At 37.2% G+C, this 16824-nt stretch overlaps 1 protein-coding gene across 1 annotated transcript in view; it reads right to left on the bottom strand.

Moving 5' to 3' along the window:
* Positions 1 to 16824, bottom strand: part of LOC125241849 (ras GTPase-activating protein raskol) — a 217887-nt gene that overhangs the window by 195883 nt on the left and 5180 nt on the right. Inside the window, exon 2 of the mRNA XM_048150520.1 lies at positions 14980 to 15216. Within this exon, the coding sequence (XP_048006477.1) occupies positions 14980 to 15049 (70 nt within the window). The 5' untranslated portion in view covers positions 15050 to 15216. The remainder of the gene's footprint in view (positions 1 to 14979; positions 15217 to 16824) is intronic.

Raw genomic sequence — 16824 nt, forward strand, 5'->3', positions numbered from 1 at the left:
GAAACGGCAGGACACCCTCGGCCACACATGCGCGTTTTGAGAGCGTAGGCGGAGCGTTAGCGGTGCGCCGGACGAACGCTGGCGTCGCGCCCAGCGGACGCCGGCGGGAACTAACGAGCACGGATTGCGTGCTATCATTGCGCTCCGCTAACGCTAGGCTATCAAAACGCTTTGTGTGGCGGAGGCTTTAGTCCACGAATTGTCAAATCGTATGGGTTGCCATGGCAACGTACTAATAATATTATCTTTAGAGAAATGGGCCCTATACTCCAATTGCTAATTCGAGTCCAAAAAAACTACTACGATGTTGCCACTGCAATAAAATGTTTGTAAAATAGTATAATCCTTTTTTATAAAAACACACGCCAAGATAAATTATTTATTATTTATTTCAATCCTTTGATTTATATATTTAATAGTCTTTTATTATTTACATAAATACTAGGTCGCTCGATTTTTTTTCTTTTTTTCCGTGATTTTTAGTTGTAAAGTTGGTATTGCGCTTGTATCACTTCAGGTATCAATAACATTTGGTGCTATATTTTGCGGTATAGAACAAACTATTGACAGGGGCGGCTCACTCCGCGATTCTATCGCCGTGCTACAAGTACATGCTGGCGGCCGCGAGTTCGCGGCCTAATCAGGGGTGGCGCGCGTTCTCACGGAACGCACGTTCGCACTTTCTATTGTTACTTTACGTCGCGAGTTTTTTTTTTAATTTTTATATGCGATGTCCACGTGTTAATGGCTAATGGTGCTTAGATAAACAGACATCTACAGTAAAATAGGACAATCTTACACAGATCTACTATTGATTAAGTCCCACGGAAAAGTTCAATAAAGCTTTTGATGTTGGGACTTAACCAAAAATATATAAAATACTGTACATATTACCTAAAAAGTACCCAAGACTGGAATGTAATAGCATAACATTTCATCTGAGTATTAATTCGTTTTAATCCATAGACAACCCTATCGTCCGACGCTGCGCACGTGCGGCTCGTTTTTTTGTTAGAATTTTGTAGGCATTTAAAAGGCGGCATTTCGTGAACATCAAAGCAGTGGGCCTTCTGTACTTGTACTATTATATATTCTGTGCTATTGATGATATAGATATTGTGACCAATTTTTTATACATATATTTTACAATTAGCTAATCAGCGAAGTAGTGTATAGTGGGCTTTATGGTTGCCACGGCCGCCATTGTTTTGGAAGCGGCCATGACACCATGGTCTGTCAAGCTGTATTTGAATTTGACATTCTTATTCGACGTCTAACTTCTGTTCTGATTGTTTGAATGTTTGTTGAGTTTTTGTTTTTTGTTAAGTTTTTGTTTTCTGTTCAGTTACTGTTATTTCAAATCGTTGTTAAGATTGTGTTTTCTACGAGGACTTTGCGTGAGCGCAAGCGCAAAAGTACGAGTATGATGGAACCTGAACCAGGGCCTTCTCGTCAGGTGATTCTTTCCCCAAGAAAGAAACGCTGTACTCGTCCTCTGGCCGTTAACGAAAAAACAATGGTAATGAACTGTTACAAATATGTCCACAAGCATTCAGTTTGGTTGTTAGACTCCAATGACTAATTTAATAAACATTGGCGAAAATTGCACCTGACTGAGACAGGGCATCTTTAGTGCATACATTTGTCTGGTTTAAGTTTTATTATTATTAGCAACGTGAATGAAGGTGATGTTGATTGTCACAAATACACGTAATATAATGCGAATTACCAACATTTATCATTAGTGGCGACCGGTGGAACTAATTTGTTGTATGAGAATTAAAACAAAAAAACTAAAACGAATTTTCTTCACAATTTTATCATCAAGTATTCTTGGATTTCTTACGTGCCAAATAAAGAATGTAGAAGGTTGGCGAAACCTGAAAAGTATTTTGACAGTGACATAAGTGACATTGACAGCTGTGACATTGACGTATCTGTCGTAGTTTTTTTGGACTCGAATTAGCAATTGGAGTATAGTATACGGTGACTTCAAAGTACTTGAATTCGTTTATAGAGGGAAGGAACTTCTCAAACTGGCCAATTACGGCGATCAATTACGACAATGTTACGCAAACCTACAAAATTCAATAAGGCTTGCCGTATACTTTCTAACTGTAACATTTTTTCTCAGACTATCGAGGAAGTTCGCATAACAGACTTTTAAATTTTAACGACTTTGTTATAATTTATTACTTTTATATTAAGAATAATACATTATTTATTTTACGCGATGTCACGGATTGTGCACAAATACTCTTGTCTGTATGAAATGAAAAATAATTAGTTGCTAAACCATAGAAATAATTTTCCTAGTATCTAATGCTAATAAATCCAACATTCAATGATATAACATACTAGTTACAATAACAAGCTGCTTCAGCCTGGTTGATAATATCGACCCTGCCAGTAAAAGTACTAATTCCATGGTATACTTATAATCTTGACTTTTCGATTCGGGCTATTTGTGTGAAAAATCACATACTTACGCCGTGGCTTGCGTGGGCGACGGTCGCGCGACGGCGATGCGACGCATACGAAAACACACCTTATCGATATGGAAGTAGACGACGCGATGAGACGCGACGGCGACGGTCGCGCGACCGTCGCCGCAAGACACGGCGTTACACTACTAGTAGTACGACCATAGTTATACAGCCACAACGACAAATTACGACAACGTAACCTACCCGACAGGACATCAACAACTTGGCGATTTATTACAACCGGCATTCTGTGGTTTCTTCTCACAAGTACTTATAGATCGTATCAGCCTGTCGCAATTGCATCATTAAAATTCTGATCTTGTATATTTTGGCCGTTGAGCGTGACATGGTGTCCTTTATGGATAGAAGAGTCGGTTTGATACCTCGGCAACCTTCAAATACCTTTACATACACGTTTGTAATGCAAAGTAAATAATCTATCAAACGGTATGTTTGTGATTAGTTAAGGCTGTTGAGATTATTTAAACCAAGAAGGTTGGATCGACTTTAAACCGTTACACCCTACACGGCTTGATCATGGCCAAAGGCGTTTTGTGTATAATTTGGTCACGAACGCATACAAAAATAATTTTCTGTTCAAAATTTTATCGTGGTACATTCGTCTTTTCACGGAAAATCTAATAAATCGGAAATCGGGAAACAAAACTTCAAATATTTGACGCACAGCGCACAGTCCTTCATGAACTAAAATACAATTAAAAGTAAGTAGGGCCAGTTTAATAAAGCATCCAGAGCTAAAAGCAGAGATAAAAGCTTGTAAAAATGTAACAAACTTTCGATTGATCAGGTACGTACGGTCACGGACTTTAATTGTTGATCCACTTCTAGGTCATTTTATACTGGCCATTCATAGTTAAGCATAGTTAAGCTATGACGTTCCAGTATAAAATGAGCTAGAAGTTGATCAACAATTAAAGTCCGTGACTGTACCTACGGTTTGATCTTATTTTATTTGTCAAATGTTTAGGTAGTCTACATGCGTGTCGTTTGATGTAATGCCTGTGATACATACCACAACCCGTAAAATAAATGGTAGAATGTAACACGAAAGTTCCAAATTATTTATTTATTTATTTATTTAACCTTTATTGCACAACATAAAGTACAAATGGCGAACTTAATGCCTTAAGGCATTCTCTACCAGTCAACCATTGGACCAAACAGAAATTTACAATTAATTATTTAATTATTGAATTATTGAATTATTTGTGGAATATTTACAACTAAGCAACTAGATTTTAAACAAGCCAGAGAGAGGTAGGTGTAGATATACAACTTGATTTGTGTTTGTGTGTATGCAATATGTATCTAACGAATACTTTACAACAGTTACAACAGTCTCGGTCATAATCATAACAGCAGCAGCAGATAATATTACGCCTTTTCATATTTGTATATATTTCTCATTAGTCTCATCGCGGAACAATGGTGTTCCGGACCTTTGGGAAGCGCAACCGCGCACACTTCCCTTTCGGCTCCTGTTATGGTTATTAAAACGAGTAAATCTTGTAAGTAAATATAAAATACATATTAAAATTTTAAACATACCTACAACATATTTATGATCAATACTGTACTTATACACAGTGGATCTGAATTAACCATGCATTTTTGAGGCCAAAAGAAAAAATAATTGTACCTATTTTTTTCAGATTAATGTATTTCCAAAAAAAGTACCTAAAAGTTTTTTTTTTTAATATTTAAAAATGAGTTTAAGCGTTTTTTTTCTACAAACCTCATTTTCGAATGTCACTTTTTACATGTCACTTTTTTGACATCTATAATGAGGATAGTGAGACTAGTCTCCAAATTCTCCAATGTCTCCATAATGGCATCAACGCCGTTAAAAAGGCCTTTTGTACTGAGGTAATAACTCAAAAATACCTTGGCGAAATCCAGAAAAGTGTACATACGACATTTTAGTCTTCAAATGGGATTAGGAAATACGCTGTCGGGTTTTTTGTCGGGTTACTCAGATTCACCGTGTATAGTATATTGCCTATTTGTTAACTACAAATAAATAGTGATGACTAATAGTTGTCAGACAAGCCGATGACCCGCTCCCATTTGTAGCAAATAAGCTGCAGCAGTGGGAGGAGCGCTTCCCTGACCTCTGTAAACTTATAATTGGATGATAGTTCTAAATATTCATTTAATCGATTCGGCCCTCACAATCTACGCTGACTTTTGGGAGCACACCAATTGACCACATCTCTGATTGGCTAACAACAAAGATTTACTTATTTGAAAAAAGGTTACTTATTTGAAAAACCTAACCTAATATCACAATTTTGGTTTTCTTTCAGCCTCTTTTAAGTGTCAAGGGTGGCACTGAAATTTGAGCACTTTCATGTGCTCGGCCTACTCCGTTTGAGAATACTGGCGTGAGTTTGTGTGTAAGCTAAGGAAAGCTTTGCGAGAGTGGCAATTTCCCATCCTCCGCAATAATGTTGTTATTTTATTTTTCCAGTGAGTACCGGATTTGCTTTATACCTATTTCAATTATTAGAACAGTGATAATAAAACATGCGAGAGTGACCGTATAAACCGTAGGATTACCACGAAATGACCACTTAACTCTTAAAGACCGGTAAGATTTAATCAGCATTAGTTAAGGTTACGGCACGAAGGCTGGAATTCGCTACGGGCCATGTTTCAGATGAAGTCACTACGATTAGGAGTCATGACACTCATGACAACGTATCGTAAAAACTAACTCGTACAAAAATATACTCTGAAATTTACTGTACCTTTACAAACATAAGAAGTAAGGTAGCATCAAGTTCAGTTAGGCGAAATATTGACGTATAATACATAATAAGTATTTTGCTGCGAACTCTGTGTCACTTTGCATTTTTAACATTGCTGTGCTAGAAGTATTCTAATGCTACCGTATTTCGCGGTAACATTTAAGTAGGTACGTGACGTGACATGTCAGACCTAGTCGCACGATTTCATGTCCTAGTGAACTCGCGACATAGGTATACAAGATTGGCAAGAAAACACAAAAAGACTAATAAAGTGTGAGATGAATTTTGCTTTGTCGATCTGGGGGCCGATTTTTGAGTCTTACTTTCAATAAAATACCGGTTGAAAACGGTGAATTGCCTACCATTTTCAGTGACAATTTTCTGAATTCGAACGCCGTGAGACTCAAAAATCGGCCCCGGGCCTAATTCGCACAGATTTGCTTACTCTTATTTACCTAGCATAACTTTTTAAGATGGCCACTTTGTCTAATTTACCTTTTAGTTATAAATATCATAGCTTCATTTTGGAATTTTGCAGAACCACACAGTGGGCCAATTGCATCAACCACAGTTAACAGATATATTAACGTCTCGCAGCAGAAGTCTATGGAAATTTCCATACAAAAAAAATTGCATTCGGTAAATTCGCTAACAGACGGTTTGGTGCTACCAAAGGTTTGGTGCTAATGTTTTAAATTATATTTCGTTGTAAGTAACTGCTAAACGTTCTCGATACAAAAAGAAAAAAATGCTACTAATAATATTGACACAGTTTGTCTCCAATAGATTGCCGGTTTACGCAACACAGCACTACTCGTATGTCAGTGATGCAATGTGTGTATACTCAGATGCACATTCCCATTGCTGCTGATACCACTCCCTACTCAGAGTAGTCAGCTTACAGGAGACACTTCACGAAATATCGAATGTATCTGTATAGAACCCCAGTCGGAAAGCAATAATTATTCGATTCGATGGACATTCCACCGGATTCAATCTATATAAGACATTGCAATGGCCTGCAGTTATCTGGATATCGGATAGTTATCCAGATTTATGGGCTCGACGGCCCTCACGGCCCCTAGGCACAACGCCTCGGGTGCATAATTACCCAATTTTCGAATGCGAATCCCGTCCCCCTTAGTCGAGTGCGTTCATTAGATTGTTGGCGCTCACCCTTCGAATCACCCCTATCTATATAGCTATCCGATTCCGAAAAAATCTACACTAAGCACTTACAACTCAATTAACTTATTCACGGGGCATTGTCAACCTGTTCATCCAACAAGTAGGCAAGAACTTGGAATGAGAATGCAAAAACAAAAGCAAAAACATTTCATACTTTCTACTCTTTAAACAAAGACACCTTGAATAATTAACAAAACTGCAAAACCATAAGAATTACTGTGTGAACGCGAATAATATTTTACTAATGAATCTTAAGTATAATTATGTGTTTAAATAATATCTTACTCTCTAGCAAAGCATTCGTATTTAGATGGAGATAAGGTAGTTGGGGAGATAGTGGTAATCTTGTTTGTTGTACGAGTAACAATGGCCCGTGGCTAGTCGGTGTCGCGAAGGCGCTTTGTGACTGGAGAGTTTACTTTCTACAATACCTACATAATGTCATTCACAGGCGCGGCACGTGTTGACGTCTCCACCTGACTAACGGAGCCCCGAGCGCCGTGCCGTCCTCACTCCCGGAATACAACTAGTGTTACTTTATAAATAGTACATAAGATTATATATGTTTATTAACTTCTAACCGTGAGAACTAATTATGGTTAGGAGTGTGCGCTAGATTAGGGTTAGTTCAGAAGTTATTAGGTAAATTAAGAAAAAATAAGTATCTACACGCAACTATGGGAACAAATCAAATTATTTTGCAAGCACCTACTGCTTGCCCTTAGAGTTGGTCAAAGACGCCTAGTCTTACAAAGATGACATATAGAAGAGAAATTTCGACGGCTTCCGCTGTGGCGAGGTGGCCTAGGGGTGATGGCGTTTGGCCCGGATTGCTAAAAGACGCCGGTTCGAATCCGGCCTTCACCACTGGTGGTGCTCGTCATTTTTTCTTTAATATATGACATCTTATTTCGATTTTTAATAAGTATCTAGTTAAACAAAACAAATGAAAGAGAATATGAGAAAAAATATCTCACTGTACTTTTAGTAGAAACATCAACTAGAAACTAAGTTATAGAGACTACATTTGAGGACAAGTAAAAGAAATGTATCTAAATCGGAAGTATAGAGAGAACGCTACTTCCTATGATGAATACTGTTTTATTGTATCTCTTTTTTGTCACAGTACAACCCCTACGAACGAGTCATTCAGTGATCATCCATTTATTACAAATGAATATTTGTATGTGCACATTTAGAAAAAATAAAAAGAGAGACGTTCATAGAAGCAAATCCCGAATATGTCGCACTTTTGTTTTTAAATAAATATGTATATAAATAAATACAGGTTTTGACGAAAACGCAAGACCATATAGCTCCTTAGTCCTATTCGGATATGCTTGATGCTCCGCTACAATGGTGTCACCGGTAGTAAATATACAAACAATATAAATACAAAAAACAGTCGAGTCAAATCGCTGACACAACAATCGTGTTACACACCCTGTCGTGTCGCGGCGCGATGCTTTTCGCATACTAATATCCGAGATGACTAAATTCAATTTCTTCTCGCGACCAGCCCCGGTCGTGCGAGACACAGACGTGACCGAAGCAGACCTAACTTTCTGGTACACAATACTAGGAACATGAACATGACATTGCGACTCCACGAAAGTCGTGTCATAAATGAGCTTATTACTCGTAGCTCGTAGCCCCAACAATTTACGCCTCATTTAAATGCTTTGACGAAAGTGATCACAACTAAAAACAGTCAAGGTACCTAGCTATTCGTCGTTACTAAAATGTATAGCTTAGTTTGGCAAAAAATGGCCTACGTATGGTAAAGGTATTCCTGGAAGTTCAAACTATGTCATACCAAATTCAAGTGAATAGCTTTAGCGGTTACCCATTATAATTAGCATATAGTGGAAGTAACAGGCATACTTTGTTATATATTCGTTCATAATCAATTAACCGTTATCTTACTTTTTGAATTTCTGGGTCTCGTATAATTCATTCCAGTTCATAATATGTGATTAAGAGTTTTAGCAGACAGACCGTATCTTTTTACGCAACTACTGTACATCCTAATAGATCTAATCAGATGCTGATGATGATGATGATGATGCTACTTTCGATGTGGGCGTTAGGCCATTCAATACCTATCCGTATATAAACAGTCACTAAACGAGCTAATCTAACTCAACGTCTGATGAAGACTGGTTTATGACAACTTTTACTTATATTATGTGTTTCCTAAAGGTACTGTTGTGTAAGTGTGCGAGTTATATATATAATTATTTGTACAATAATTCTAAGACTTTGAATGTTTGTTCCTTCCTCATTTGCGCAAAAATGTATATTTTCACTTACGCACACAGTATTAAGATTTATGATACAAAGTAATTTGGAAAGTAAATAGGAATCACATATTAATAAAAAGGCTAAATGTATCCAAGTTTCTGTCAAGCCAGTGAATATGAATATATTCGTGCACTCAAGGTATTAAAATGAACATACTCGTAGAAAAGGTGCCCAAAAATAAATATGTACACTTTACAACGCCGCGTATGCATACTACGGCTTTTTCCTTGTCCATATTTAATACCTATACTCACATAATTTCTCAGAAGGATTGCTACGTCGTGTAGATAGCTAGGTAGGTATATGTATTGTGGGTAAACATAAATACAATACATTTTTGCTAGTAACAAGATGTAACATAGGATAAACCGCAGCACAGCAAAATATCGACGAGGCTCCTCATGATCAATAATTATTATTGCTAAACAGTTTTTTTCTTCAAGTGTATGCGAAATAGTGCATTGACAGGTACCCACTAACTACTATGAAAGAAACTAAAATATGCAGCATCGACCCACATGGCTTGGTTTACAACTAGATGGCCATTGGTCCGTGGCAATGAATTATTAGTTCCAGTAGGTACATGAGTTTAATTTGTATGCAAAATTGCAATATAATTGCTTTTCACAATCAGCTAATTTTATTATTTAGGCGCATTTGCACTACAACATAATTATTAGGTTGAGGTCGCTGATGTCATAATAATAACATGAATAAGTGTTGACAAGAGGAGGTAATATACTATTATATATTCTGTGGTAATATTAATGTTGACCAAGCCATAAATTTATATCTCTCGTCATTAAACATAATATTATTTTCACTGCCTGAGGACAATGCCTCGAGAGCCTATTTTAGATTTAAGTTAACTATTTAGTATAATAAGTCCGAGTTTCAATATGTAACCTTTTCTTGGAATCCCCGCCAGGTTAGAAATTCTGTATCAGTGGAGCATGCCCCACAAGACGTAGTGAGATGGCATGGAGACCCTGCGAGGTTTACTTATAAAACCAGTATGGTATGGGGTACCGAGAAGTACCTAGATAAACTAACGAGGCAGGAAAAGCATACTTATTTCGGAGTATCTAATTATCTAGTCTAGTTACTACTTACTTCAGATTTGCTTGATTTGGTAAACCAGGCACATTTATTCTATGCCTAATCGTATCAATAACAACTTCTTAAGTTTATAATAAATAAAACCTGCTGAGAAATGAATGAGTACTTCCTTAACAAACATTAGAAAAAACAACCCAAATGAGAATCTCCTTTCCTTTTCAATGTTAAAAAACAAGTTTGGCGTGGTTTTTTACCTTTTTTCACAAATCGCGCATAGTTTATACATATATGGTTTGTTAATTGATTGCGATATAATAATGTTCCTGTCTAATTTGAATTCGAACCATTTTTTTGTATCATCGGCGCCCTAATGCCTCAGTCACGCAACACATTTGGCAACAAATACCAAACCGTTACACCAGCCAGTTTCAAGCCATATAAAGCTATATCTGATTATCATTCATGTTGAGATGAACTTTTAGATATCATATCAGCTTGCCATGCCATTTTTGGCCCATTACTGTTACGATACCTACATATCGACGACGAACTCATTTTATGAATAAGATAAATCAAGACGCCTGTCATTAGTAGATCGAGATAGTTATTGATTATTTCAATCGGGACAAGTTCGTCTTTGTCCCTATCTTACTTACATTATGTAGCTACCTATAACCGAGAATTAAGGGAAAGAGGCAGTTTCACTTTAACCGCACTTTTACTACCTATGTATTTACACTTTACGATGCTTAAGTGTCGTAAATGTGACGATAAAATGTGTCACTTAACTTCAAACCTGGGTAAATCCATTCTGCCTTAAGGTTGAATATACACCGTGTTTTTTTTGTTTTCCGTTAAATTCGACACGTAGCTAGGTTCATTATCAGGAACCATCCTGTATATGACTTTTAGTTAAATCCGCATAAAAATTTTTTTCATTATTATCATACATAATAAATGAATTTATTAGTGCGAGAGACCCTTAAGGGTATTCTTAAGAATAACATTCGGCCAAGTCAAGTGTCAAGTGATTGACGGCACATGTCAAAACAACTAACATTAGGAATTGGGAAAGGCTGTCACACACGTGTTCAGTAATTATCTTTATTTTTTTAATAACTCGTTAACCGTAAGAGTTAAGACCCTAGTTTCTTAGAGAAATTAATTGTATTTGATCTAAAGAACCTTCCCTAAGAGTTAACGGAATTCAATAAAAACAGGGTGTAAGTATAAAAAATATTATATGATCTGAAAGATAATCAACCTTATAGCAGAATGGATTTACCCAGTTTTGAAGTTAAGCGACACAAATATGCATCATTGATATAATTATGAAAAAGTCGAGATTCGTCAAGAGTAATTAGAAAGCAAGTGGCTGAGCCCTAGCGTGGTGGACCGAAACCCGATAGAAAACCACAACGCTGCCCGTATAGTTTTCACTGCAAGTAGGGCACACAGCGATTGACTAGCTCTCTTGACGATAACCTGCGCATTGTTAATCTATTCAATATTCATAATCATAATTTCATTTTCTTGCAATAACATTCTGTTGGCAAGCTCTATTTACTTTTAGATTTGTATTTTCTATTATTCTTGGCTACTTTCGGTATGACATGCAATGCATGGGTAGTTCCATAACTATCGAGGATATTTCAGGAATAAAATTTTCTTGCGAGTTGCAAATGCTGTAAGAAGCCAAGCAGTAAGCACAGAAAAATATTAAACGAGAGCAGCTTAAAGTTCTTTCGTAGGTAGTAAGAAAGTTTCCGATACGGCACTTCAGTTGAATATCCCAACTCCCAACTATCAATATCTTGTAAACTGTCAGCTTGTTAAAAATGTTATCTACTCGTACTGCAACTGTGATTAGTACGGAATTATGACGCGGCTCGCAACTGATGGAGCGACTGCAGGGTACAATAATTTGTGTATATAATTATATGATTACATGTTGTAAGACTTGTAAATAGCGTGCGTCGGACCGAAGCCGAAGCTGTTTACTGATTAGTTAAGTTGAGCCGAATATCAAATGCAGCTTGAAGCTTGTCTAGAAACAAATTGGATAAGCCGTGCGAACTCTTGAGCAGGGAAATATAACCTGTTGAGATATTAAATTACATCAATATACCTCTATAAAACACACGAAATTCAAATAACTTTGATATGAGTAGAAATTAATCTTCTTCGTGAGTTACTGCGAAAGACGCACAAATTCCGTGTATGAGGATGACCACCCATTAATCAGTACAACGTTTACAACTCGCCACACCTCCAAACCATAACTTGGTGCCCCGTCACTAGGACGGTGCTATGGTTAGTATGTCATGAAATTAAAGGTTCCATATGACATTTGACAAATTGGGGGTATTATCATAATTACGCAAAAATTTCCCTAATTATCACGGCATCGCCCATGACACGTACGCTCCGCTGCGTACCTATGTACTTTCGTCGTATTCTATAGAAATGATCTAATAGAATTAATGTTCAGAATATAGAGCGACTAGGGTTATGGTATTCTAACATTTCTTAAGTCTTACCAATCTGTGTTGCCGACTATGTTTCTATTCTTAGTATATAAAGTGGCATCGAGGTAAGGAAACTTAAGTAAATAATTTCTCGGTTTCTAAGATTCAAGTTTTATTCTTAGAAAGTGAAATTAAGTCGCGGGACCGGTAAGTCCATTCTGGACTTACAAAGTAAATAAGTAGGATCCTCTTTACTTTTGTATACTTTAGAGCTACAGCTGTAGGAACAAACTAGGAAAATTAAAGTAGAAATTAAAAAGTAGTACAATCGTAGTCAGGAAACGGGACGACACTGCGATTCTGCCTTTAACCCCCGAAGCAAACACGACGGGGTGTTATAAGTCTGACGTATCTGTCTGTCTGTTTGTGTGTGTATCTGTCTGTGGTATCATAGGTCCCGAACGGATGGCCTGATTTAGATTTAGTTTTTTTGTTTGATAGCTGAGTTAGTCGGGAGTGTTCTTATCCGTATCGGGTTTTTTTCCAAAATTTTAATTAATTTCTACTCTTTTTTGCCAGGCTACACATTACATTGTTTATTCTGTCAATTCTGTGGTCCTACGTCAAAAGAACACCGTTGTACGACGACATCCAGTCGACGAAATTGCTACGTCATTTTGACTTCGTTGTAGGTAAACGCAAACAAGTATATCAGAGGTTAGGGAACTTGAAACCATCAAGAGGTCGCTTACATTTAAAGAATTGATTAAGAGCTACACTGAGTGAATAAGCGCCATGCAACCCGCGTCCAATTTAGGGGACACAATTAGCCGCACTTTTAATGGACTTACGCTACTGTAGGTAAGTACCACAGACGGTAAAAAGTAACGTACGTGTACTTGTTATCTTTACTTGATAGATAAAATTGGCATCCGTTACTTTTTATAGAAGTAACATGGTTAGAGCAAAGAGAATTATGTAAACTTACTTGCTCTACAAGAAAAAATAATAAATAAATAAGGCAATTAGATCACAGTTACATGAAAATCGTGAAATGATGTGCTTGATTTAGAATTTATGTAACATCAACTTCGATACTGTTGTTGCATATCGTCACTACTTTAAAAAAATCTCGTATCTCACGCTGCTCCTCAAAGTTAAAACGCAGAAAGTCTATTTGCATTCCATACATACTTACTACAATTTTCTTTTCATTGACAGACGAAGATACAAGTTTTTTAAAAAGTAGTGACGATATATATATTATCTAAAGTCTGCATGGATTATAGAACACGACTTTACGACATCATGTTTCGACGTCTGTCATAGAAAATAGGTATAGGTATGAAATACAATGGAATTGGAAACCCTTACGATTATTGATCAAAGCACCACCAACACAGTGATGCGACAGTGTTGGGATTGGGACACCAGCATGCAACTTCGTACCCCATTCGTACCGCACTGTTGTGCCATTTAACAATTAGACCAATAACGCCTGCGCGCCTACAAATCAAAACCAATTCAAGTCATAAACTACCAAGAACGAGTGTGCCTGTCATCGTTGCCCAAATTCGACCTAATACTTAAATTATAATTGGTCGACTGGAGTGAAGATTTATTGCTAGATACCTACATCTAATTTTCTTGTTAACGACTGCTTCCTAATATTTTTAATATGGACAATTTAATATTCAAGAAACACGTACAGCGTGTGCAGTCATCAGTGGTGTAGACTGATATTGGTTTTATTTTGGTGAAAATGCAACAACACAGATTAAGAACCCTTAATGCGTATGTCAATAATGTCAATATACAAATTAAGAAAATCGTAGCTCGTCAGAAAAGGGTTTTACTATTGAAGAAACAAGTGATCGTTGTATTTTTTTAGATATTTGAAAACGAGCAATGATACTAATAAAATAACCCGTTGACCCATAAGCATAGGTTGAGAGATGTTCCCAATGTTTTTCCTTTTGTTAACGATTTAGATCGTAACTAACACCTTGTTTTGAAAACGTGCTAAAGAATGTGACCTTTAGCTCTCGCTTGCTCACCTCACCTACATCTCACTCATTGAGCACTTACGTAAACAGCTCCAAATAGCACACCGGCCAATGTAACGTTCGAAATAGAAACTGCACCAATGCGAATCGCGTGTGAGATGTCCTGCAACCCTGAAGACGAAGTCCGGAGTAACGGCGAAGTAGGAAAAAAATAACCCTTTAGTCCATGACTCAATGCAGATGATTTTTTTCTGCTTAGTTTTCTTGAATGAACGTATGTACCTACGGCAGGTAGTTTATACAGGAAGTACACATTAAACCTGGAACAAGTGAAACCAGGTGCTGCTATGCTTGTTTTCGTTTGTTAACTGTAAAGAAATGTTGACAAATCTTTCTGGTTGTTGCCGCAAAGGGTGACCTAACACCTATCCTGGCATGCGAACTAGATTCGTGTGTGGTTGGTAAAGTATCCGTTTGGCTAATTGTGCGCAGAGACCTAACTGCTTAAAATTACTGGTATCAAGTTGACAGCATTATCATCTGTCCAAGTCAGGACAGTAACAGTATTATAGAAAGCTTACCAACAAGCTGTCCGGCTTTATATATCCTAGTTTGAAGAAGTTGCCTCGTATATCCCGGCCATTATTTGGTAGTGCTGCAAGCTGTGATTAAAAATCAAAAATGCTAAACAACTTACCGCATCTGTCTAACCAGCCCTCGGCTCTGCAGGGGAACGGGATCAGCACCCGCTGATCATCAGCCCTCATATTGCCACTGTCACTTTGTCCACAATATGTCACTTCACATTACACTGTTTGTGGCTTAAAACATTCGCATCCAGAGAATATAAAAAAAACACTGCTATTTGTCGTTAGTCGACGGCGCGCGCGCAGCACTGGGTTCTCGGTTCTCGATCGCCACACCTAACTTTCACCTGCCGATAAAAAACGACTATGATAATCAGAGATAAATAGCAACGGTTGAATTTTAACTAGTGATGCAGAAATTAGAAGCAGTCATATAGGTAAGTGGTTTCATGAGAGCGTGACAATATTGATCACAAAATTTAATGGGCATCATTATGTAGGCATAGGCATCAAGTAACTCAATGGATGCTCAATGATCATGGACATATTATGACCTATCTTATAGCAGTGAGTGATCTAGATAGTCCTCGCACAACGGGCTAAGTATGGTAGCAACAATAGACAGAGGCCCGCTACCGCTAAAACACTTATTTTTGTGACCATTGATAGACAATAGGTATATTAGGTATGTAGCTTATCTATATAACATCACACTCCACGGTGTACGTATGTAAGTGCCGTTGCATGAGATCCTCTCACTCAAAAAGAACGGGAAGCGGAGACTGATAATAAATTTGGACTTACGTCGTACCTACAGAGATTTCTGTGAATTCTTCATTTTGCTGAGTATGTTTGCGTATTGTTTTATGTAGGTAACTAACTGTATTTTGCTATTTCGTCTATCCATTAAAAAGAACATAATTAACCCCTGTATGTCAGTCATTGACACGCCATTCTTCGTGATGCCTAGGTGTCAAATTTATTCTACATATTTTAAACATGAAAGAAGGTTTAATACCTAAACTAAACCTATTAATTTTGTGGCAGCGACCCAGCGACTGATGAACAGGGCCGATTCCCCTGATGAAGCTTACAAGGGTCTATAGGAACCGAGTTGCCCGGCAAACATTTTGAGATGGAGAAGAGAACAACGATACATTTGCATACAATGACAAGATTAAACGAACTTACCTGAAGTGAAGTTCAATCTTGATTATATGAAGTATTTTGTCCTGGATATAATAACATTGTAGTTATCCCGCGCCAGCGCTACAAACCTCGCGAATCGTTTATAGATGCCAAAAAGAAAAGAATTGACATGAACTGTCACCCTGACGTTTCATATAGTTTAGAGTAATCACGCACTAAATGGGAAGTGACCATGGACTCATGGTTACTCGAGGAGGGTGGGACTATCCCCTATCCAGGACAAAATACTTCATATAATCAAGATTGAACTTCACTTCAGGTAAGTTCGTTTAATCTTGTCATTATATTTGTATTTTGTCCTGGATATAATAACATTGTAGATGTTTAGAGGTAATGAAATAATTTACAAAACAATTTATCTCAGAAATCCACTCAAAAAGCTTACAATCTTGTATTCCTGACAGGCATTATGGTTGTATATAATATATATACATATATCATGGATCAAATTGTATCGAAAGTAAACTAAAAAGCAATAGCATTACTTGCTATGTGAAATATTTCAGGTAGAATTGACTCGAGGAAAACAGTCTGCAGGGTCTATCCTGCTATTGTAATAGGTCCTTACTAGGAGCAACCTGTGTGTGCAACCCATCTACTGAGTTAAATATCTTAACCTGTATAACAAATATTGATATCTAATATAATATATTGGTAAATTCCAGTTATCTGAAGCATCCCATGCGTTACCAAACCTTTTATTCACTGTTAAGCAGTGTCTTCATGACTTTTACCTTAGGTGTTTA

The sequence above is a fragment of the Leguminivora glycinivorella genome, chromosome Z, assembly GCF_023078275.1.
Source record: "Leguminivora glycinivorella isolate SPB_JAAS2020 chromosome Z, LegGlyc_1.1, whole genome shotgun sequence".
Taxonomy (NCBI): Eukaryota; Metazoa; Arthropoda; class Insecta; order Lepidoptera; family Tortricidae; genus Leguminivora; species Leguminivora glycinivorella.